Raw genomic sequence first — 24,196 nt, 5'->3', positions numbered from 1 at the left:
TGCGCATCCCGGCTCCCGTACCTGACCCGTTCCCCCTCTGTCTTGTCCCGGCGCGCGCGGCCCCGCTCCTTAGGGCGCGCGCGCGCCGGGTCTCTGCAATTTAAAGGGCCACTGCGCCACTGATTGGCGCAGCAGGCTTAATCAGTATGTTCACCTATGCACTCCCTACTTATACCTCACTTCCCCTGCACTCCCTCGCCGGATCTTGTTGCCATTGTGCCAGTGAAAGCGTTTCCTTGTATGTTCCTAGCCTGTGTTCCAGACCTCCTGTCGTTGCCCCTGACTACGATCCTTGCTGCCTGCCCTGACCTTCTGCTACGTCCGACCTTGCTCTTGTCTACTCCCTTGTACCGCGCTTATCTTCAGCAGTCAGAGAGGTTGAGCCGTTGCTGGTGGATACGACCTGGTTGCTACCGCCGCTGCAAGACCATCCCGCTTTGCGGCGGGCTCTGGTGAATACCAGTAGCAACTTAGAACCGGTCCACCAACACGGTCCACGCCAATCCCTCTCTGGCACAGAGGATCCACCTCCTGCCAGCTGAATCGTGACAGGGTGTTAAGGCTCATTGTAGCCCTTGTTATGTTCCTTGAGGGGTGTGGTTTCCAAAATAGTATGCCCTGTGTTTTTATTTTTCTGCAAGGGGTACAGTGAGCTCCGGCACCGTAGGGGCTTCCTAAATGAGACATGCCCCCCAAAAACCATTTCAGCTAAATTTGCTTTCCAAAAGCCAAATGTGACTCCTTCTCTTCTGAGCCTTGTTGTGCGTCCGCTGTGCACTTTACGTCCACACATGGGGTATTTTGGGGGGCATTTTCTCCTGAGTATGGAAATATCCCATGGGTGGACGTGAAGTGCTCTGCGGGTGCACTACAATGCTCAGAAGAGAAGGAGTCACATTTGGCTTTTTGAAAGCAAATTTTGCTGAAATTGTTTTTGGGGGCATGTCGCATTTAGGAAGCCCCTATGGTGCCAGAGCAGCAAAAAAAAAAAAAAAGCCAGACATGGCATACTATTTTGGAAACAAGACCCCTCAAGGAACATAATAAGGAGTACAGGTTTTTGACAAATTTCCGCTAAAGTTGGATGTGAAAATGAAAAATTAGATTTTTTTCACAAAAATGCTGGAGTTACCCCAAATTTTTTATTTTCACAAGGGGTAATAGGAGAAAAAGCCTCCCAAAATTGTTACCCCGCTTCTTCTTAGTATGGACAGGCCCCATTTGTGGATGTAAAGTGCTCTGCGGGCGAACTACAATGCGCAGAAGAGAAGGACTTTGGGCTTTTGGAGAGAGAATTTGTTTGGAATGGAAGTCGGGGACCTTGTGCGTTTACAAAGCCCCCTGTGGTGCCAGAACAGTGGACCCCCCCCACATGTGACCCCATTTTGGAAACTACACCCCTCATGGAATGTAATAAGGGGTGCAGTGAGCATTTACACCCCACAGGTGTCTGACAGATTTTTTTTGAACAGTGGTCCATGAAAATGAAAAATTTTATTTTTATTTGCACAGCCCACTGTTCCAAAAATCTGTCAAACACCAGTGGGGTGCAAATGCTCAATGCACCCCTTGTTACATTCCATGATTCCAAAATGGGGTCACATGTGGGGGTGTCCACTGTTCTGTCAAACACCAGGGGGCTTTGCAAACACACATGGCCTTCAATTCCAGACACATTCTCTCTCCAAAAGCCCAATGGCGCTCCTTCTATTCTGAGCATTGTAGTTCACCCACAGAGCACACTATATCCACACATGGGGTATTTCCATACTCAGAAGAAATGGGGTTACAAATTATAGGGGGCTTTTTTCCTATTACCCCTTGTGAAAATGAAAAATTTGGGATAACACCAGCATTTTAGTGAGAAAAAAAAATAAATGTCATTTTCACGTCCTACAAAAATTCTTCAAACACCTGTGGGGTGTTAAAAAAAAACCTTTTTATGTTCCCATGAGGGGTTTAGTTTCCAAAATGGGGTCACATGTTCGTGTTTTTTTGTGTGTTTTTTTTGCATTTATGTCAGAACCGCTGTAACGATCAGCCACCCCTGTGCAAATAACCTTAAATGTACATGGTGCTTTCACTCCTGAGCCCTGCTGTGCGCCCGCAGAGCATTTTACATCCACATATGGGGTATTTCCGAACTCAGAAGAAATTGCGTTACAAATTTTTTTTTTCCTTTTAAAATGAAAAGTATGGGGCAACACCAGCAGGTTAGTGTAAAAATACATTTTTATTACAATAACATGCTGGAGTAGACCCCAACTTTACCTTTTCATAAGGAACTACCCCATATGTGGCCCTAAACTGTTGCCTTGAAATTGGACAGGGCTCCAAAGAGAGCGCCATGCACATTTGAGGCCTAAATAGGGATTTGCATAGGGACGGACCCCGGATGCAAGAATTACACTTGCCTCAGACTACGGCAGTGTTTCCAAAACAGAGTGCCTCCAGCTGTTGCAAAACTCCCAGCATGCCTGGACAGTCAGTGGTTGTCCGGTAACACTGGGAGTGGTTGTTTTGCAACAGCTGGAGGCTACGTTTTAGAAACCGTGCCGTACCAGACGTTTCTAATTTTTATCGTGAGGGGAGGGGGGTAAATGTGTAGGGGTATATGTATATGTACTGTTTTATTTTTTATTTTGTGTCTGTGTAGTGTAGTGTTTTTAGGGTACATTCCCACGGGCGGGTTCACAGTGAGTTTCCTGCTGGGAGTTTGAGCTGCAGCGGAAAATTTGCTGCATCTCAAACTTGCAGCGAGAAACTCACTGTAAACCCTAGCCCGTGTAAATGTACCCTGTACATTCACATGGGGTGGAACCTCCAGCTGTTGCACAACTACAACTCCCAGCATGCCCTTTGGCTGTCCGTGCATGCTGGGCTTTGTAGTTATGCAACAGCTGGAGGCACACTGGTTGCTTCGTCTGTCAGTGCATGCTGGGAGTTATAGTTTTGAAACAGCTGGAGGCACATGGGTTGGGAAACACTGAGTTAGGAATCAGAATGTTTCCCAACCAGTGTGCCTCCAGTTGTTGCAAAACTACAGCTTGTTTATTAAAAATAAACAAACACAGGTTATCGCTATAGTTCTCAAATCTAAAATAGACCTCTGTATTCACAAATATGAAATTACAAAAATAAGAAGAAATACAAAAAAAATGAGTCAATACATTTTTGGTTCTCTCCACTGGGGAGAGTGCCCATAAAGTGCATTAAGGTTCTGTGCGCATATTACATTTCTTACATGCCTTTTTATCCAAAAGGGCATGTTAAAAATGCAACATGTGAACAGAGTCTGTCTCACCATCCTCTTTCCTGTTCATTTTCATCTGTAGTCCTGCCTCTAGTAACTGTGAAGTCATCACTAGAGGCAGGGCTACAGACCAAGAGGCCAGACTGGAACAAGGAGGGTATGTGGACGTCTGCCCACAGAGAATAAGGGGTAAAGTGGAACATAGAACAAATGCAGTTCTTTTTTTCTTATTTTTTTTTTTTAATGAAGTAAACGAGATAAAGGTAAGCAATGACTTTTCCTCAGTCTGAAGCGCGGTCCTCATCGGCAGGAAGCAGTGAGGAGGAGGAGGTTGACGGAGGTTCTGATTCCATCTCTGCTTCTTTTTCGTCCCTCTCTATATATAGGGCCGTGGCCATGAAGAAGGCCCCTCCGATGACTGCCATTATGGTGCAGGTCATGAGGGCATACTCCAGGCTGCGGTATTTCAGAAGAGGGGATTTGGCATATCCTCGTTCGTAAGTGTAAGATATCAGGCCGATGAGGTACGGGCTGCCGGCGTCACCTAGGAGGTGATAGATTGTCATCTGCACGGCCAGGGCTGAAGATCTCCTCCACGGAGTTACTACTTTTAGTATAATGTCAGATATGAGGGTGAAATTTACTGACAGAAGCGTCTCTCCGATGAAGATGAAGATGTTGGTGGCAACGAGGCTGATGTTGCCAAAAGTCAATGCCAACAGAAGAAAAGGGGCGGAGAGCATCATCGCGCATCCACACACAAGCGGGTCCGCCCGTGGGTTGGATTTGCGATATCTTTTACTTATCTCCGTCCCTGCTACAACTCCCAGAATGCCGGAAACGACTGTAACCACACCAAATATTAGGATGTCGTGATAGTCACACGGTTCAGCACGGCAAGGGTCCTTCTCTTGTAGGAGTGTTCGTGCGTGGGTCAGGTATGACGGACCCCATACACCTATGGCTCCCACTATGAAGGATACAGCCGTCGATCCCATGGTGGTTAACATGAAGCTTCGATTTTTAAATAATTTTTTCAGATCTGTCGCCCATTTGGCAAACTTCTGGGATTTGTTGTTCTTCTTCCCGTTTGTAGTCGTTCTTGGAAGCTCCTTTGTGACCAAAATCATCAAAGCCACAGCTATGAGGCCCAGGCCAGGGGTGACCCGAAATGCCCAGTGCCAATCGCCCCTTGCTGCATCAGTCACTTTGGGCCCGATGATGTATCCTAGTCCGCAGCCTACAGGTATGACGGAGTAAAACACGTTCAGCATGCGGGTCCGCTGGTCACTTGTAAAAAGGTCTGCAATGATGGAGGGGGCAATGGTGCAGAAAGTCGCCTCTCCGGCTCCAACCAGTCCACTCGTCAGCAGGAAGAGCAGGAAGTACCCGTCAGGGATGAATGACAGGGTAAGTGTCATGCTCAGCCAAACGATGACTCCTGCGCAAACAGTATATTTCTTATTACAGTGGTCGCCCAAATATCCGGCAATTGGTGCGACCAGCACATAGCTTCCAATGAACAATGTATTCAATAAGCCGGACAGACTAGCATTGGTGTCATATGCTTTCTGTATATAAGGCAGCACCCCCGCCACGCTGGAGCGATTTGCATAGATGAGCAAATTAACAAAGGCGAGGATCACTACGGTGATGATGGAACGTGCGGTGGACATCCCGCTTAGAGATGGCAATTTCTGCCTCTCAGGGATATCGCCCTTTTCTACATCCATATCACTATGGTCCTCCATTGCTTCTTCCTCCTCCTTCAGCAATGGGTCTTGTGGAGAGGCCATGGTCACAGGTCAGAGCCTGAAAACACTAGAGAGAGAGAGATAAGTGAACACATTAGACAACATGTCATCATTCCTGTCATTATACAATAGATCCTTCATACAGAGCAGAAATGTCCAGCACAGAACCACAAGATAACACTAAGACCATCGCAGCCTCAGAAGAAGACGCTTCTCTATAAGTGTTTTATATGGAGACGTCTTCCCTGAGGTTACCAATGTCTGATAACCCTGAACCTGTCCGGTCCTAGTAATATCTGATAACCCTGAACCTGTCCGGTCCTAGTATTATCTGATAACCCTGAACCTGTCCGGTCCTAGTAATATCTGATAACCCTGAACCTGTCCGGTCCTAGTAATATCTGATAACCCTGAACCTGTCCAGTCCTAGTAATATCTGATAACCCTGAACCTGTCCGGTCCTAGTAATATCTGATAACCCTGAACCTGTCCGGTCCTAGTAATATCTGATAACACTGAACCTGTCCGGTCCTAGTAATATCTGATAACCCTGAACCTGTCCGGTCCTAGTAATATCTGATAACCCTGAACCTGTCCGGTCCTAGTAATATTTGATAAACCTGAACCTCTCCGGTCATAGTAATATCTGATAACCCTGATTCTGTCCCAGTAATGGCGGATTATAAGGGCCCGGCTGTATGGTCACTGGGCCATGTGAACTTCATACTGTAGATACAATTGGGCTATCCTGCTATATACATTTACTAATAATGAACCTACCCCACCTCATTGGGATCTATCCGTCCCCTATATGAGTTTCTGCCACTAGTTGATTTGAAAAATTTCCCTTTCGGAGTACCCGGAGTATTTCTATTGTTAGTACACACAGAATTCTATTATATACTATTATATTTCTGCCCTAATCTTTCTGTTATTCTTTTACTACACCACCAAATCTTTCTCATAGACTTATATCTTTTAGAACTTCATGAATTAAGACTCTTTTTCTTGGGGGCTTTTTTGGGCATAATTGCATTTTAGCAGTTTTGCAAGAAAAAGCTCTGGTCATGATACTATCTGTGTGTTTTATTATGTTTAATGCCTAGGCCAAGTATTGTCACAATGCTATGAGGAATATAACTTGTGTTATTTCTTTTGGAAATAAATTTCTTGGTTTTTTTTTGCAAAAAAAAAAAAGCAACAACAATAAAAAAAAAACTGTCAAAAAAAAAAGCCCTGTGTATGTATGAATAGAAGAGGCTGAGACTTACCTTGTGGTTCTCTCTTCAGACAAGGAACGGTCAAAATCTTGAATTCTCTATCGCAAATAGAAACTCTCTAACAAACACTTTACACCACAGGTTGTGAATGCAAAACACACTGAAGAGACTGCAGCCGGCACGCACCTCCTTGTACAGCTTACGGTGACATCATCACAAGCATGTGTGACATCACAAGGTTCTAAACCATCTTCAGGTATGTGTATATCTGTATAGTAAATGTGAGTAGCCATATTAGTCCAGTGATGCAGATTGTAATACCTTTTTTATTGGACTAACAGAATTTTGTAGAGACAAACTTTTGGGATTCCTCCCTGATAATTTATCAAGTCCTTTGATCATTAGTCCTTGTCTATTGGACTTGCTAAAGGGAGGAATCCTGAAAGCTTGTCTCTACAAAATTCTGTTAGTCCAATAAAAAAGGTATTACAAGACACTGCAACATTTATATATATATATATATATATATATATATATATATATATATATATATATAGATAAATAGTTCCAAGCGTGAGTAGGTGCCTCCAGCTAGGGTCCGTGTCCAGGATTCTGCATACGTAGTTCCAAGGAAAATGCTGTGGCACTCAAGGTATGGTGAAAACATGAAAACTATTTATTCATCCCAAATGTGCAAAGAGCAACGTTTCAATGGTCTCACACCATCATTATCAAGCCACTTCAACTGGCTCCAGAAAGTTAAACAGATTTGTAAATTACTTCTGTTAAAAAATCTTAATCCTTTCAGTACTTATGACCTTCTGAAGTTAAGGTTGTTTTTTTCTGTCTAAGTCCTCTCTGATGACACCTGTCTCGGGCAACGCCCAGTTTAGAAGCAAATCCCCATAGCAAACCTCTTCTAAACTGGGCGTTTCCCGAGACAGGTGTCATCAGAGAGCACTTAGACAGAAAATAACAACCTTAAAGGAGTACTATGATAAGCAAATAAATATCACCATAGAATAGGGTTTGTAAATACCTTTAAATAGAGGTGGTGATCTCCAGGATCGGTTCAACGGTTCTCCCGCTACAGCCCCCGGTAATTTCGCATACTTCCGGGTACTGTACGTCTGAAACTGACGTCATAATTGACGTTACCCATCATTCCTAGCGCATATGATTCTGGTCACAAGCCCTCCCTCAGTCTTTCTCCCCACCCCTAATATTATTCTTCACAACGCCCCTCACTGCCTCGTATTTGCCTCCCCCTGTCTCTAGCCACCACCCAGAGCCACTATGCCATCTCCTCCCCCCCTACATCCTCCAATCAAGCTGAGATCGCGCTGCATATTGGCGTAGGTTGCTTTGTGAATATAACAGATAGTTACGGCAGCGTAACTATCTGTTATATTACTGGTGGAACAAGATCACATGTCCAGTCCTTGTATGCTGGCGAATGCGCATACGCGCGACTCGCCGGATGATAGGAGGGAGGTTAGAGAGGCGTTTACTTAGCCCAGCGAATGCCGGCTGAGTAAGCGAACAGCGTTATGAATATTCAACTTGGGGCGTGACATGGACGCACTGTCTGGGGAGGGCTGACAGAGGGGAGGAACAGAGAAACGATGACGTTTCGTTGCAGACATGGCCGCTGACACGCACATACTGAGGAACGACAGTCATAATGCTATGAGGGAGGCTGCACTTCCGGATTCGCTGCAAAACAACAATGCGTACACAGAAGGCAATGGAGGTAATTGGGAGTATTATATAACTTTGTAAATCAGAGCTAATGGTGTTAAAAAGATTTAGTTTAGAGTACTCCTTTAACTTCAGAAGCTCATAAGTACTGAAAGGGTTAAGATTTTTTAATAGAAGTAATTTACAAATCTGTTTAACTTTCTGGAGCCAGTTGATATATATAAAAAAGTTTTAGCCTGGAATACCCCTTTAAGATTGAACCGATTATTATTGATATATGTCATGAATGCATCAACGGTCAGATGGTCGGACGACCAAATGATGACCACATCGTCTACATACCTCCCATACCATGCGAGGCATGTGGAAAATGGATTGGTGTCAGAAAAAATAAACTGCTCCTCCCACCAAAAAACAAAAAGGTTAGCTCGAGCTGGTGATGACTTTGCTCCCATTGAAGCACCCGTGCGCTGCAAATAAAAATTGTTACCAAACATAAAATAATTGTGTTTTAACACAAAATCTACCACCTCAATAATTTAATGTCTCAAATCCACAGAATATCCACAGGTTTTGCGGAATACTGGAATAGAGCGATTCAATGTCGCAAGTAAGCCACGACAGACAATCGCTCCATGTGAATTTAGTTCTTCTGACCAGGAGTTTACTGAAAATTCAGATTGTTCAGATACCATGGACACTAGCGGGGACTCAGAACCGCAATATGTGAACACTCACAAGAATCGCAATGTGAGAAGACAGTCAAAAAACGAGGAAGGCGCAGGGGCAGAAAACATAGGAAGAAGAGCTTCGGAGCCTAACAAGGACAAACGGAAAAAGTAATAAAAGAGGATTTTCAAGTCATTAACATTTCTGCACAAATCATTACAGATGAAGAAACCTCGGTCTTGTGGAAAGGACTGGGTTTCTCTCCTACACATCATTTTGATGTTTATTGTACAATTTTGGATATAAATAAATTTGTGAGAACTTTAACAGTTAAGAAACATTTTTTTGTGGAAAATGCTGATGAACCATCGGACCCACCTCAACTTTCTATAAACCCTGATTTACCACTAATGCATACGTTAGCAGAACAAATTGCTTTTAGAGATCTCTGTCTCCTTGAAAATAGTGGGATATCAATTTGTGATGAAGTGAATACTGCACATACCTTCTCCACTAAAAACCAACATTTTTACCCCATACAGACCAGACCAGCAATTTTTGATTGGTTCCAGGACCTTATCATGAAAGATTTGGTTAATCTACAATCAAAAGTAATGTCCAATACAACTCGTCCTAATTTGAATAAAAAGGAGGCTGCTGCCATAAAGAAATTAAAGAAAAACAAAAATTTGACGATCCGATCCGCCGATAAAGGCGGCTCGGTAGTATGTATGGACACGGGACTGTATATCAATTTAAATGAAAATCTACTATCTGATGATAAAACTTACCTTAAACTTTGTGGGGATCCAACTGAACCTTTTAAAAAAGAACTGTTGACTCTGTTGGAAGAGGGGAAAGCCAGATCTATTTTGACCCAAAAAGAAGTGGATTATATTTTCGTGCCTGCTCCAATTATTCCTATCTTCCACTCGCTACCCAAGCTGCATAAGGACCGATTCCCGCCGCCGATGCGTCCGATCGTGGCGGGGATCGGATCCCTTAACGAGCACCTATGCGAGTGGTTGGACTCAGTACTGCAACCTCTGGTTATGCAATGCCCAAGTTATATCAAGGACACTAAGCACTTGCTAAAAATCATGGATGAATTCACATGGAGCGATTCTCTGTCGTGGCTTACTTGCGACATTGAATCGCTCTATTCCAGTATTCCGCAAAACCTGGCATTATCAGCTATCTCGGATATACTGATGAGATTTTCGAAATATTCTGTGGATTTGAGACATTACATTATTGAGGTGGTAGATTTTGTGTTAAAACACAATTATTATATGTTTGGTAACAATTTTTATTTGCAGCGCACGGGTGCTTCAATGGGAGCAAAGTCATCACCAGCTCGGGCTAAGCTTTTTGTTTTTTGGTGGGAGGAGCAGTTTTTCTGACACCAATCCATTTTCCACATGCCTCGCATGGTATGGGAGGTATGTAGACGATGTGGTCATCATTTGGTCATCTGACCATCTGACCGTTGATGCATTCATGACATATATCAATATTAATCGGTTCAATCTTACGTTTACCCACACATGGTGTAAAAGTGAAACCCCCTTTTTGGATGTCATATTACGTGGCAACCCTGATACAAATAAAATTGAGGTTGATCCTTACAGAAAAAAGATATCAGGCAATACCATCCGAAGGGCGAATTCATGCCATTCCAAACAAACAGTAAGAGCCATACCAGTAGGTGAATTTATACGAATTAAGCGGAACAGTTCTTCTGCCGAGGTGTACCGCAGGGAAGCTGATGCAGCATGCACACGCCTGGCGGCTCGAGGTTACCCTGGATGGCTCTTGAAAAAAGCTCGGTCGAGAGTGGATCCTATGGATCGAAAATCCCTTTTTAACAAGTAAGCAACCAACTGAATCACAACATTGTCCTACATTTGTCACCACGTACAGTCCATAATTTAATGACATCAAACGCATTGTAATTAAACACTTACCTTTGCTATCAACAGATCCCACGGTAGGGGAGATTATAAAGTCAGGTGTGAGATTTGCAGCGAGGCGGGCACCTACTCTATCCAATCTCCTTGTTCCCAGTATGGTGGACACGGCTAGTGTTACCACCCAGTGGATTAGCACCAAGGGCTTCCACAAGTGGGGTAAATCGCGGTGTGTGGTATGTCCCTTTGCCGAAAAATGCCAGAAAATAGAAGGTACGGTGGATGGCAAATGCCATGTCATTCACAACTTTATAAACTGTGATAGCACTTTTGTTTTATATAAAATCATGTGCACACAATGTCACTTAACATATGTGGGTTCCACCAAAAGGTCCCTTAAAAAACGCATGCAAGAGCACATTAGACATGCTGCTGGCCCTTTAAGCTCGAACATTTCTAACATATCTAAACATTTTCTAATATGTCATAATTCAGACACCACTTCCCTCAGGTTCTCAGGCATTGAGAAGGTGAAGCTAAATAAAAGGGGAGGTGACCATATTCGATCCCTCCACAATAGGGAAATCATGTGGATTTATCTTTTGAATTGCATTCAACCCCATGGTCTAAAAAGCAAAACAGATTTAATATTACATTACTGATATGTCTCCGAATAATTTATCTGTGTTTGGTCCCATGTTTTTGTTTTAATCACGTGCACATGTGATGTGGACCTGTCCCTCCCCTTCCTGTGGGAATGGGGAATATGCCCTGGAGTATATAAGGGTGCCTCATTTGAGGATCTACAGGCTACGAGTAAGGATCGATAGATCAGAAACACGTCAGCCATGCTTGGGACCCCCCTCTGTTTGTGCAATATTTCATATTTTTGATATGTTCACGGTTTGTCTGCCACCGTGAAGGCTTTTAAGGAAGAACCCTGAATAAAGACGGACGTTTTACTTCTACTTGCTGGCTTTTTTAGTATTTTATTTTAGTTTTATCCACTGTGCCAGGGATGAAAATTATTCCAAAAGAAACTATCTCAACTGTCTATGCTCCCCCGTTGCTCCAATATTGGTGTCCCGTTCTCTGTTCGCCGCCTTCTGCTTTTCCTGCAGGTCAGTGAATCACGGTGCGCTCAGTGTCATCATTGTTTCAGCACCAGTTTTACAAATCAGTGTGCCTCCAGTGTTACACCAGTGTTTACAAATAAGTGTGCCTCCAGCTGTTGCAAAACTATAACTTCCAGCATGCCTTGACAGCTAGAGACTGTCCGGGAATGCTGGGAGTTGTAGTTTTGGACCACCTGGAGAGACACTGTTTTGAAAACACTGCCTTAGTCAGTATTTTTCAACCTGGGGACTTCCAGCTGTTGCAAAACTACAACTCCCAGCATTCCCCTGACAGTCTTTAGCTGCCCAGGCATGCTGGGAGTTATAGTTCTGCAACAGCTGGAGACACTCAGGTTTGGTAGGTAGGTCCTTAGTCCATTGTTTTCCAACCTGGGTGCCTCCAGCTGTTGAAAAACTCTAACTCCCAGCTTAAGACTGTCCGGGCATGCTGGGAGTTGTAGTTTTGCGACAGCTGGAGGCCCCCAGGTTGGGAAACACTAACTACGGCAATGTTTTCGAAACATTGTCTCTCCATCTGTTGCAAAACTACAACTCCCAGCATGCTCGAACAGTCTTAAGCTGGAAGTTAGATTTTTGCAGCAGAAGGTGGCATTTTGGTGGGTAGTTGGGCCCTTAGTCCAGTGTTTCCCAACCTGAGTGCCTCCAGCTGTTGCAAAACTACAACTGCCAGCATGCCCAAACAGCCAAAGCCTGTTTGGAAAACACTGGACTAAGGGCCTACCTACCAAATGTAACGTGGCCACCCACCTACCAACCAAACATATACCTGCCTACCTACCAACCAAACATATTACCTACCTAGCAAATGCTTTTCCTGCCTACCTAACAAACGTATACCGTATATACTTGAGTATAAGCCGAGTTTTTCAGCACGATTTTTCGTACTGAAAACACCCCCCTCGGCTTATACTCGCGTGAACCCTCCGCCCTCAGTGGTCTTCAACCTGCGGACCTCCAGAGGTTTCAAAACTACAACTCCCAGCAAGCCCGGGCAGCCATCGGCTGTCCGGGCTTGCTGGGAGTTATAGTTTTGAAACCTCTGGAGGTCCGCAGGTTGAAGACCACTGCGGCCTTCAACATCATCCAGCCCCTCTTACCCCCTTTAGTTCTGTACTCATCTCCGCTCGGCGCTGGTCCGGTGCTGCAGGACTGTCCGGTGGGGAGGTCGTCCGGTAGGATAGTGGTTCCGGGCTGCCATCTTCATCGGGGGGCCTCTTCTTCGCGCTTCAGGCCCGGAATAGTCACGTTGCCTTGACGACGACGCAGAGGGACGTTAATTACCAACGTCCCTCTGCGTCATCGTCAAGGCAACGCCTCTATTCCGGGCCCGAAGCGCGGAGAAGAGGCCCCCCGGTGAAGATGGCAGCCCGGAACCACTATCCCACCAGACGACCTCCCCACCGGACAGTCCTGCAGCACCGGACCAGCGCCGAGCGGAGGTGAGTACAGAACTAAAGGGGGTAAGAGGGGGCTGGAGGATGTCGAAGGCCGCAGTGGTCTTCAACCTGCGGACCTCCAGAGGTTTCAAAACGACAACTCCCAGCAAGCCTGGACAGCCGATGGCTGCCCGGGCTTGCTGGGAGTTGTAGTTTTGAAACATCTGGAGGTCCGCAGGTTGAAGACCACTGTATCAGACATTGACAAGCGGTGATGATGATGACATGTGGTGATGATGACAAGGTGATGATGAAGGGGGGGGGGGGTGGGATTATGACAAGGGGATGATGAAGGGGGGGTGTGGGATGATGACAGGGGGATGATGAAGGGGGGGTGTGGGATGAAGACAAGAGGATAATGGCAAGAGGATGATGACAAGGGGATGATGAAGGGGGGTGGGGATGATGACAAGGGGATGATGAAGGGGATGTGTGGGATGATGACAAGGGGATGATGAAGGGGGGTGGGGATGATGACAAGGGGATGATGAAGGGGGGTGGGGATGATGACAAGGGGATGCTGAAGGGGGTGTGTGGGATGATGACAAGGGGATGATGAAGGGGGGGTGTGGGATGATGACAAGGGGATGATGACAAGGGGATGATGAAGGGGGGGTGTGGGATGATGAAGGGGGGGGTGATGACAGGCGGTGATGATGAAGGGGGGATGATGAAGGGGGGATGATGACAGGGTGATGATGATGAGGGTGTTAATTTTTTGTTTTTTGTTATCATCTGTATCCTCAAATGTTGCTACAATAACGTTAAATATTTGACAGGGTTTATTTCAGCACCACTTTTTTAATTGTTGCACCCCAAAAATATTAAGCATACGCTGTTATTAGAGACTAATGTGTAGATTTTTGTGTATGCCCTTTGCTTACCTTTATTTATTTATTTTTTGGGTGATGCAGCGTGTATGGGAAAAGCTCCATTTTGGTTTCTGTAATGCAGCCTAGATTTCCATGAATGCTTTGATTATTGCACCTGGTCTTCTTATCAGACAGTTAGTGCTAGAGATAACCCAGATGAACTCATTAGGCCATGTTTACATATTAGAATTTCCGTGCCAGTTTCCAAGGAGATCCCGCTGCAGCAGAGTCTCGTTGAATTCAACGGTTAAATACACAGCAGAGTTTCCATGCCAGTTTTCTGTGCCCGCAGAAAGAATGAAAATGTTTATTCTTTGTGTAGAGTCTGCACGGAATGTATAGCCGTTCCTGTGCCGTTCTATCGCCGACATATTATGCCGGTGCCTCACAGTTCGCAGAATGTCCGCACAGAGATTCTCTGCGTGGACATTCCGTTGTGTGAACATAGCCTTCGGCTCATAAGTGCTTTGGTGTCAGTTCACACTAGGCAGTTTTCTTACTCAAAGTGCGTTTTAGAGAAATATTACCATGAGGAGAAATCGATTTGACCTACCGTATTTTTCGCCGTATAAGACTCACTTTTTCTTCCCCAAAACCGGGGGGAAAAAGTCGGTGTGTCTTATACGGTGAATATACCCCTATCGCGGCGGTCCCTGCGGCCATCAACGGCAGGGACCCGCGGCTAATACAGGACATCACCGATCGCGGTGATGCCCTGTATTAACCCTTCAGACGCGGCGATCAAAGCTGACCGCCGCGTCTGAAGGGAAAGTGACACTAACCCGGCTGTTCAGTCGGGCTGTTCGGGACCACCGCGATTTCACCACGGCGGTCCCGAACAGCCCGACTGAATAGCCGAGTTAGTGCTTACAGGACACCGGGAGGGACCTTACCTGCCTCCTCGGTGTCTTTTCCGTTCAGGGATCCCCTGTTTGGCTGGCGCTCTCCTTCCTCGTCATCATGTCGTCGCGTACGTGCGTCAGCGTGCGTAACGACGTGATGGCGACGACGGAGAGCGAGGATACCCAGCCAGCAGCAGAGACGTTCCGGAGCGACGGGGACACGGCGACAGTGATGGAACGACATCCAGGGCAGCGGTGACGGGTCTGGAGCGGCGGGGACACGTGAGTATTACCTCCTATGCAGTGGTCTTCAATCTGCGGACCTCCAGATGTTGCAAAACTACAACTCCCAGCATGCCCGGACAGCCAACGGCTGTCCGGGCATGCTGGGAGTTGTAGTTTTGCAACATCTGGAGGTCTGCAGGTTGAAGACCACTACTGGGTTCAAAATCTTTATTTTTTTAGATTTTGCACCTATAAATTGGGTGCGTCTTATACGCCGGTGCGTCCTATAGGGCGAAACATACGGTATATTAACAATCGAAATGTTTTATTAAGACTTGGTGTCTAGGCTGTGTTCACATGTTAAAAACGAAACAAGAAATGCAATGTGTGAACACTGCCTTCGGGAAGTTGTATAACTACTACTGTATGTCCTGTTCCCTTAAAGATAGCAAATGCAGCTAAAAGGAGTGGGGAGAAGTCGGAGCTAGTAGGAGGGGATCTGGTAGGTAATGACATCATGTAGTCCAAAGAAAGTCAGAGTCTGACACCATACACACCTCTCCTTAGTTAAAGTGGTACTCTGTTGGAAAACACATTTTTAAATCAACTGGTGCCAAAAAGTTAAACAGATTTGTAAATGACTTCCGGTACTTATCAGCAGCTGTATGCTGCAGAGGAAGTTGTATAGTTCTTTTCTGTCTGTTCACAGTGCTCTCTGCTGACACCTCTGTCCGTGTCAGGAACTGTCAAGAGAAGGAATAAATTCCCAGAGCAAACCTATCCTGCTCTGGACAGTTCCTGACGTGGATAAAGGTGTCAGCAGAGAACACTGTGGTCAGACAGAAAAGAACTACAAAACTTTCTCTGGAGCATACAGCAGCTAATAAGTATTGGAAGGCTTACGTTTTTATATAGAAGTAATTTACCAATCTGTTTAAACTTTCTGGTACCAGTGTATTAAAAAAAAAAAATTGTTTTCCACTGGAGTACCCCTTTAATTTAATGCTCCAGCATCAAGATATTTGAGTTTAAAAATATATGCAAATTAGACTTTGGAGCCCACTGGGCAGATGTGGGGATTACAGTGCAGCCTAGTGGCTGTCAATAAGGGGAAGACTAGGTGACCATAACACAGAGGGGAGTGACTAACTGTTGAAGGGGGTTAAAGGGGTACTCCGCTGCCCTGCTTCTGGAGCTCCGCTCCCCAGCGTCCAGAAGTTTATTGTTCTGAATGCTGTGTGTGGGCTTCCGTGTTCAGGGCTGCCCCTCGTGACGTCACGCCTGCCCCCTCGTGGCGGTGGTCGTGCCCCCTTCCCATAGACTTTCGTTGAGGGGGCGGGCGTGACATCACGAGGGGGCGGGCGGGACGTCACGAGGGGCGGCCCTGAACACGGAAGCCCACACACAGCGTTCAGAACAATAAACTTCTGGACACTGGGGAGCGGAGCTCTGGAAGCAGGGCAGCAGAGTACCCCTTTAACTGTGCTGGGTTTTAGCAGCTGAGGGAAACCCCAAGGGGCCTCCAAAACCTAATCTGCATATCTTTTGAAACTCTGATATCTCAGCACTAGGAGTCAATTAAAAGGGGTTGTGCAGGGAAAACTAACTTATCGAGTTATACAGGGTTGTATCTCACAAGTTTCCTTCAGGTTCTGTTTTACAGGATAGGCAAACCAAGCTAAACGCCCACTATGTAGTCAGACCACAAGTGCCATTTGGGGGACAACAAAAACATGTATTTCTAATGTAAAACAGCTTTCTACAGTGCTGTACATACTGTAAGTTATCAGAATACACAGTTATATCATCATAACTTATCTGGATCAGGCACATTGTAAGTAAACAATGTAAAGGGTTTTAATGATTGCTTATCTCTAAGGATTAGAAATTTCTATTTAAATAGCTCAGATATTAAGGTTAGATATTATTAAATACTGCAATGTGAATAGGGCCTTAGGGTTGTAATAACTGCTATGGGTTAAAAAGATAGTTTTGCACTTAACCCATAATGTCTCATATCCATACAGTATGCATATAATTGTCCTTGGCATGTATTGTCTATACATTTCAACACTTCACCTCCATATAAATAAATGCAGATAACTGAAGGCCTTGCTATATAAATACCAGGGAAGCACGTGATAGTGTAAGTAGGAGCTGTGCATTCTAACACTTGATACTAAGATCACAAGTTGTGGTGTCAGTTTCACACAGTTCTTATATAGAATCTGGGTTCCTGCGTGAGCAGTCATTCTAAAAGTATCCGACCTGCTTGTTCTTCTCACAGCATCTTATCTCGTGCATTTATTTTCTTTTATTGAAGCTGGTAAAAAATGCTGCCTTTTTTTTAGGGGTTAATGTTAGGAACACAAAACAAGTGTGATATTAAGGTCTTCTCCAGCCCACAAGAGCCATCTGATCAAATCAAATGATATCATGTTTGCCCAATATTACTGGTGGACAAGCATGACTGCCTTGGCCCATGTTCATGTCCCTCTAAGGGCACCTGTCATGCCAGGGTTGCAGCCAAATACAAAGAATCCTTAAAAAGTTGCACAGGGGTGCAACTCTACAGTAGTTGTGAAAACCCAGGCCTTATGTTTTCATTCAAAAAGTAGGGTTACTTTTGGTGTACATAAACATATATATTCGTGACTATTATATAAACTATAGGGGAGATTTATCAAACTTTGAGCAAAGAAACAATATTTGTCCATAGCAACCAATCAGATGCCATCTGTCATGGTCCAGAGGCCTTTTTTTTTTTTTTTTAAATTAAATCTTGAATCTCATTGGTTGCTATGGGTAACTGCTTCACTGTTTGATAAGTGTATCCATGTATGTTAGAACTGGTTTTAGAAAATGTTATGTCTCTAAGGCCCCTTTCACACTATAAAATGAATCCGTTTTAAAGATCCGTTCAATGTTCCATTATAAAAATCCTTAAAATCGTGCGTTAAACGGCCGTTACAAAACCTCATATGGCCGTTACAAAATACCATTATAGTCTATGGGATTTTTACATTATCCATTTTAAACCGTTATAGCCCAAAATTAATAAAGGACGTTATTTTTTGACAGGAGAAAGAACGGAAGAAATAGTGCATAACTGTGCTGGGTTTTAGCAGCCGAGGGAAACCCCATGGGGCCTCCAAAACCTAATCTGCATATCTTCTGAAACTCTGTTGTCTCAGCACTAGACTTTATTTTGTGACAGAAGAAAGAACGGAAGAAATAGTGTATGCACTATTTCTCCAGTTACTTTCTCCAGTCACAAAATAACGTCCGTTATTAATAACGGGCTATAACGGGTTAAAACAAATAATTTAAAAATCCCATAAACTATAATGGGATTTTGTAAGGGCCGTTTAACAGCCGAGTTTAAGGGTTTTTTCTAACGGAACATGGAACGGATCTTTAAATTTTAATTTTATAGTGTCAAAGGGGCCTAAGGGTCCATTCACACATGCAGTATCCTGTGCATATTCAATACTTCAGATTTAAAGCTGTATATAGTAATTTAATTTACATTGAAATCTGCAGCCTAAAATCTGCTGTATTAAATATGTTCAGGAAGTGTCCCTGTCATATAAAAACACACATGTCAAAGGTTTTGATCTATTGGGGTCTCAGTGCTGAAACCCTACCGATCATGATAATAAGTGGGAAGAAGAGCACAGTTGTGCACTTCACTCCCCTACTTACTGCTATCTTTGTCCAGTTGCACTAGACAGGCTCCATAGACCTGGGGTGTCCCAACTCCAAAGGCTGTCTTGTGGGCTGCGGATCTCCTCGGGCATGCCTTCTGCTCCTGTGATGGGCCCACTGTTCTCTTGTTTACTGTGTTCATGCACTTTTCTATATTTACTGTATTCTTGTATTATATGTGTACTGTACCCTTAAGAGGGAGATGCAGAGTGACCAGGTGACCCCTGTTACCCAATGGGAACCCCCAAATTGTCCTTCATATAGTGTACGGGGGAGGAGTTGTCCCAGAGTCTAGTCTCTGCTGTATGCAGAGCTCCATTCGAGCTGCAGTGTGGAAAGGAGTTGGAAGTAGTGTGAGCGAAGCCTGAAAAAAGCTCTTAAACGATTTCTGCAAATGGACGTATATTAACATCCATCTGCGGCTCCCGAGGTATGACGCGTGCTCAGCAGGTGAGCGCGCATCATGCCCAGGCAACCAGGACCCACGGCTAATGCCTGATATCGCCACGTCTAAAATAAAAGTAAACATTGCTGGGTTAGCTCAGTGGCGTGGTTCGGGACCGCCGCGGCATCCCGAACAGATTGCAGGACGCAAGGAGGATCCCTACCTGCCTCCTCGCTGTCCGATCACCAAATGACTGCTCCGTGTCTGAGATCCAGGTAGGAGCAGTCGTGCGGTGATAACACTGATCAATGCCATGCTGTTGCATGCCAGTGATCAGTGTAGGAAATCAGTGTCTGCAATGTTAATAAATGTGATTTAACCCCTTCCCTAATAAAAGTTTGAATCACCCCCCTTTTCCCATTTAAAAAAAAACCTGTGTAAATAAAAATAAACATATGTGGTATCGCTGCATGCGTAAATGTCTGAACTATAAAAATATATCATTAATTAAGATCAATGGTATCACTTTTTATAACAGTCCGATCAAAACAAAAATGGTACCAATAAAAACTTCAGACCACGGCGCAATAAATGAGCCCTCATATCACCCCTTATACGGAAAAATTAAAAAAAAGTTACAGGGGTCAGAAGACATTTTTCAACGTATTAATTTTGTTGCATGTAGTTATAATTTTTTTTGAGTAGTAAAATAAATTCAAAGCTATATAAATTGGGCATCCTTGCGACCGTATGGACCTACAGAATAAATATAACGTAAAATTTTTACCGAAAACGGCACTGTGTAGAAACGGAAGCCGCTAAAAATTATAAAATGGCTTTTTTTCTTAAATTTTGCCCCACAAATAATTTTTTCCTGGTTTCGCTTTACATTATGTAGCGAAATTATTACTGGTATTACAAAGTAAAATTGTTGGTGCAAAGAATAAGCCCTCATATGGATTTTTACGTGGAAAATTGAAAGTGTTATGATTTTTAGAAGGTGAGGAGGAAAAAACATTCGTGCAAAAATGAAAAATCGCCAAAGAGGGAAGGGGTTAAAGGGGTACTCCCCTGGGAAAAATTTTTTTTATTGAAAAACATTTGTAAATTACTTCAAGCCACTGCATGTCACAGGTCGGTTTCTTTTTTAATTTCTTTTCTTTCTAACCACAGTGCTCTCTGCTGACACCTCTGTCCATTTTTGGAACTGTTCGGAGCAGGATAGGTTTGCTATGGGGATTTGCTCCTACCCTGGACAGTTCCTAAAATGGACAGAGGTGTCAGCAGAGAGCACTGTGGTCAGACAGAAAGGAAATTCAAAAAGAAAAGAACTCTCTTTGTAGCATACATTAGCTGATAAGTACTGGAAGGGTTAAGTTTTTTAAATAGAATAATTTACAAATCTGTTTAACTTTCTGTCACTAGTTGATTTAAAAAAAAATATTTTCCAGTGGAGTACCCCTTTAGACAAGTCAGCCCTGCCATTCTGCAAGTGTTCCCTGTATAGTTTGTGAGTCATACCCTGGTTGTCTCAGTAATTGGACCTTAGCAGAACCCGAGTCAGCATATGATATCTCTTAATGGTGATCTGTACATGCTGGGAGTTGTAGTTTTGCAACAGCTGGAGGCACACTGGTTGGAAAATACTGAGTTTTCCAACCAGTGTGCATCCAGCTGTTGCAAAAGTACAACTCCCAGCATGCACGGTCTGTCAGTACATGCTGGGAGATGTAGTTTTGAAACAGCTGGAGGTTTGCCTCCCATGTGAACCTACAGGGTACATTCACACGGGCAGGTTTACAGTAAGTTTCCTGCTTCAAGTTTGGGCTGCGGAATTTTTTTTGCCGCAGCGCAAACTCCTAGTGGGAAACTCGCTGTAACACGCCAGTGCGAATGCACCCTAAAAACACTACACTATACTACAGTAACACATAATAAAGGGTAAAACACAACATATACACCCCTTACACTGTCCCCCCCAATAAAAATTTAAAACGATTTGTATGGCAGTGTTTCCAAAACGGAGCCTCCAGCTGTTGCAAAACAACAACTCCCAGCATTTCCGGACAGCCACTGACTGTCCAGGCAAGCTGGGAGATTAGCAATAGCTGGAGGCACCCTGTTTGGGAATCACTGGCGTAGAATACCCCTATGCAATCCCTAATTTAGTCCTCAAATGCGCATGGAGCTCTCTCACTTCGGAGCCCTGTCGTATTTCAAGGAAACAGTTTAGGGCCACATATGGGGTATTTCCGTACTCGGGAGAAATTGCACTACAAATTTTGGGGGGGGGGGCTTTTTCTCCTTTTACCCCTTATGAAAAGGAAAAGTTGGGGGCTACACCAGCCTCTCAGTGTAAAAAAATAAAACAATTTACACTAACATGCTGGTTGCAAAATACTTTTTATTTTCACAAGCATTAAAAGGAAAAAAAGACCCCCAAAATTTGTAACTCAATTTCTCCTGAGTACGGAAATACCCCATATGTTGGCGTAAAATGCTCTGCGGGTGCACAACAAGGCTCAGGAGTGAGAGCGCACCATGTACATTTGAGGCCTAAATTGGTGATTTGCACAGGGGTTGCTGATTTTACAGCGGTTCTGACATAAACGCAAAAAAAGAAATACCCACATGTGACCCAATTTTGGAAACTACACCCCTCACGGAACATAACAAGGGGTATAGTGAGCCTGAACACCCCACAGGTGTTTAATGAAAATTCTTCAAAGTTGTATGGAAAAATGAAAAAGAAAAAAAAACATTTTCACTAAAATGCTGGTGTTACCCTAAATTTTTAATTTTCACAAGGGAAAATAGGAAAAAATCCCCCCAAAATTTGTAACCCCATTACTTGTTAGTAAAATCATACCCCATGTGTGGATGTAAAGTGCTCTGCGAGTACACTACAATGCTCAGAAGAGAAGGAGTGCCATTGGGATTTTGAAGAGAAAATTTGTCCGGAAGTGTTTACAAAGCCCCCATGGTGCCAGAACAGCGGAACCCCCCACATGTGACCCCATTTTGGAAACTACACCCCTCATGAAATGTAATAAGGGGTGCAGAGAGCATTTACACCCCACAGGTGTCTGACAGATTTTTGGAACAGTGGTCCAACACCAGTGGGGTGTAAATACTCACTGCACCCCTTATTAAATTCTGTGAGGGGTGTAGTTTCCAAAATAGGGTCACATGTGGGGGAGTCCACTGTTCTGGCAGCACGGGGGACTTTGTAAATGCATATGGCCCCTGACTTCCATTCAAAACAATTTTTTTCCCCAAAGCTCAATGGCGCTTCTTCTCTTCTGAGCATTGTAGTGTGCCCGCAGAGCACTTGACGTCCACACATGGGGCATTTCCATACTCAGAAGAGATGGATTTACAAATTTTGGGGGGCATTTTGTCCTATTATTGTAAAAATATTGTAAACATTTTAAATTTGAGAGAAAACTAGCATTTTAGTGAAAAAAAAAATCATTTACACATCCAAGTTTAACAAAAAGTCGTCAAACACCTGTGAGGCGTTAAAGGGGTACTCTGGTGAAAACCTTTTTTCTTTTAAATCAACTGGTGGCAGAAAGTTAAACATATTTGTAAATTACTTCTATTAAAAAATCTTAATCCTTCCTGTACTTATTAGCTGCTGAATACTACAGAGGAAATTCTTTTCTTTTTGGAATGCTCTCTGATGACATCACGAGCACAGTTCTCTCTGCTGATGTTATTATAATAATAATAATAACGCTTTATTTATTGTTGTTTTTAGTGGGATTTGAACCCAAGTCCCCTGCACTTCAAGGCAGCAGTGCTAACCACTGAGCCACCATGCTGCCCTTAGCATAGATCTGCTATGCATGGTTGCTAAAATGGACAGAGATGTCAGCAGAGAGCACTGTGCTCATGATGTCATCAGTGTTCCAAAAAGAAAGGAATTTCCTCTGTAGCATTCAGCAGCTAATAAGTACTGGAAGGATTAAGATTTTTTAATAGAAGTAATTTACAAATATGTTTAACTTTCTGCCACCAGTTTATTTAAAAGAAAAAAGTTTTTCACCGGAGTACCCCTTTAAGGCTCACTGGACCCCTTGTTACGTGCCTTGAGGTGTGTAGTTTCCAAAATAGTATGCCATGTGTTTTATTTTTTATTTTTTTGCTGTTCGGGCACCATAGGGGCTTCCTAAATGCGACATGCCCCCCAAAAACCATTTCAGAAAAACTCACTCTCCAAAATCCCATTGTTGCTCCTTCCCTTCTGTGCCCTTTACTGCGCCCGCCGAACACTTGACATACACATATGAGGTATTTACTCACTTGAGAGAAATTGGGTTACACATTTTAGGAAGATTTCTCTCCTTTTACCCCTTGTAAAAATTCAATAACTGGGTCTACAAGAACATGTGAGTGTAAAAAATGAAGATTTTGTATTTTCTCCTTCAATTTGCTGCTATTCCTGTGAAACACCTAAAGGGTTAACAAACCTTTTGAATGTCATTTTGAATACTTTGAGCGGTGCAGTTTTTATAATGGGGTCATTTGTGGGGTATTTTTTAATAAGAAGGCCCTTCAAATCCACTTCAAAACAGAACTGGTCCGTGAAAAATTTTGCTTTTGAAAATTTTGTGAAAAATTTGAAAATTACTGCTATATTTTGTAGCCCTCTGGTGTCTTCCAAAAGTAAAAACATGTCAACTTTATGATGGAAAAATAAAGTAGACATATTGTATATGTGAATCAATATATACTTTTTTTTTTTAAATATTCGTTTTCCTTATAAGCAGAGAGCTTCAAAGTAAAAAAAAAAGAAATGATGCAAGTATCGTCAAAATTTTACCACTACCATAAAGTAGACTATGTCACGAAAAAACAATCTCGGAATCAGAATGAAAGGTAAAAGCATCCCAGAGTTATTAATGCTTAAAGTGACAGTGGTCAGGTGTGCAAAAAATGGCCGGGTCCTACAGTGAAAATTGGCTGGGTCCTTAACCCCTTAAGGACCAGGCCATTTTACACCTTTAGGACCAGAGCGTTTTTTGCAAATCTGACCACTGTCACTTTAAACATTAATAACTCTGGAATGCTTTTAGGTAT

The 24,196-nt window shown here is 43.6% G+C and overlaps 1 protein-coding gene across 1 annotated transcript; it reads right to left on the bottom strand.

The window, feature by feature from the left end:
* Window positions 1–3,533: 3,533 nt before the first annotated feature.
* Window positions 3,534–6,412, bottom strand: LOC130304697 (protein spinster homolog 1-like). The gene is made up of 2 exons (XM_056551951.1): window positions 6,279–6,412; window positions 3,534–5,074 (listed from the first exon to the last, which is right to left on the bottom strand). Exon 2 carries the CDS (start codon window positions 5,047–5,049, stop codon window positions 3,535–3,537), a length of 1,515 nt encoding a protein of 504 aa, XP_056407926.1. The 5' UTR covers window positions 5,050–5,074; window positions 6,279–6,412; the 3' UTR covers window position 3,534.
* Between the last annotated feature and the right edge of the window lie 17,784 nt (window positions 6,413–24,196).

The sequence above is a fragment of the Hyla sarda genome, chromosome 1, assembly GCF_029499605.1.
Source record: "Hyla sarda isolate aHylSar1 chromosome 1, aHylSar1.hap1, whole genome shotgun sequence".
Lineage (NCBI taxonomy): Eukaryota > Metazoa > Chordata > Amphibia > Anura > Hylidae > Hyla > Hyla sarda.
Note: the sequence above shows the minus strand (reverse complement) of the source record. Positions and strands in the feature narration are given on the sequence as shown.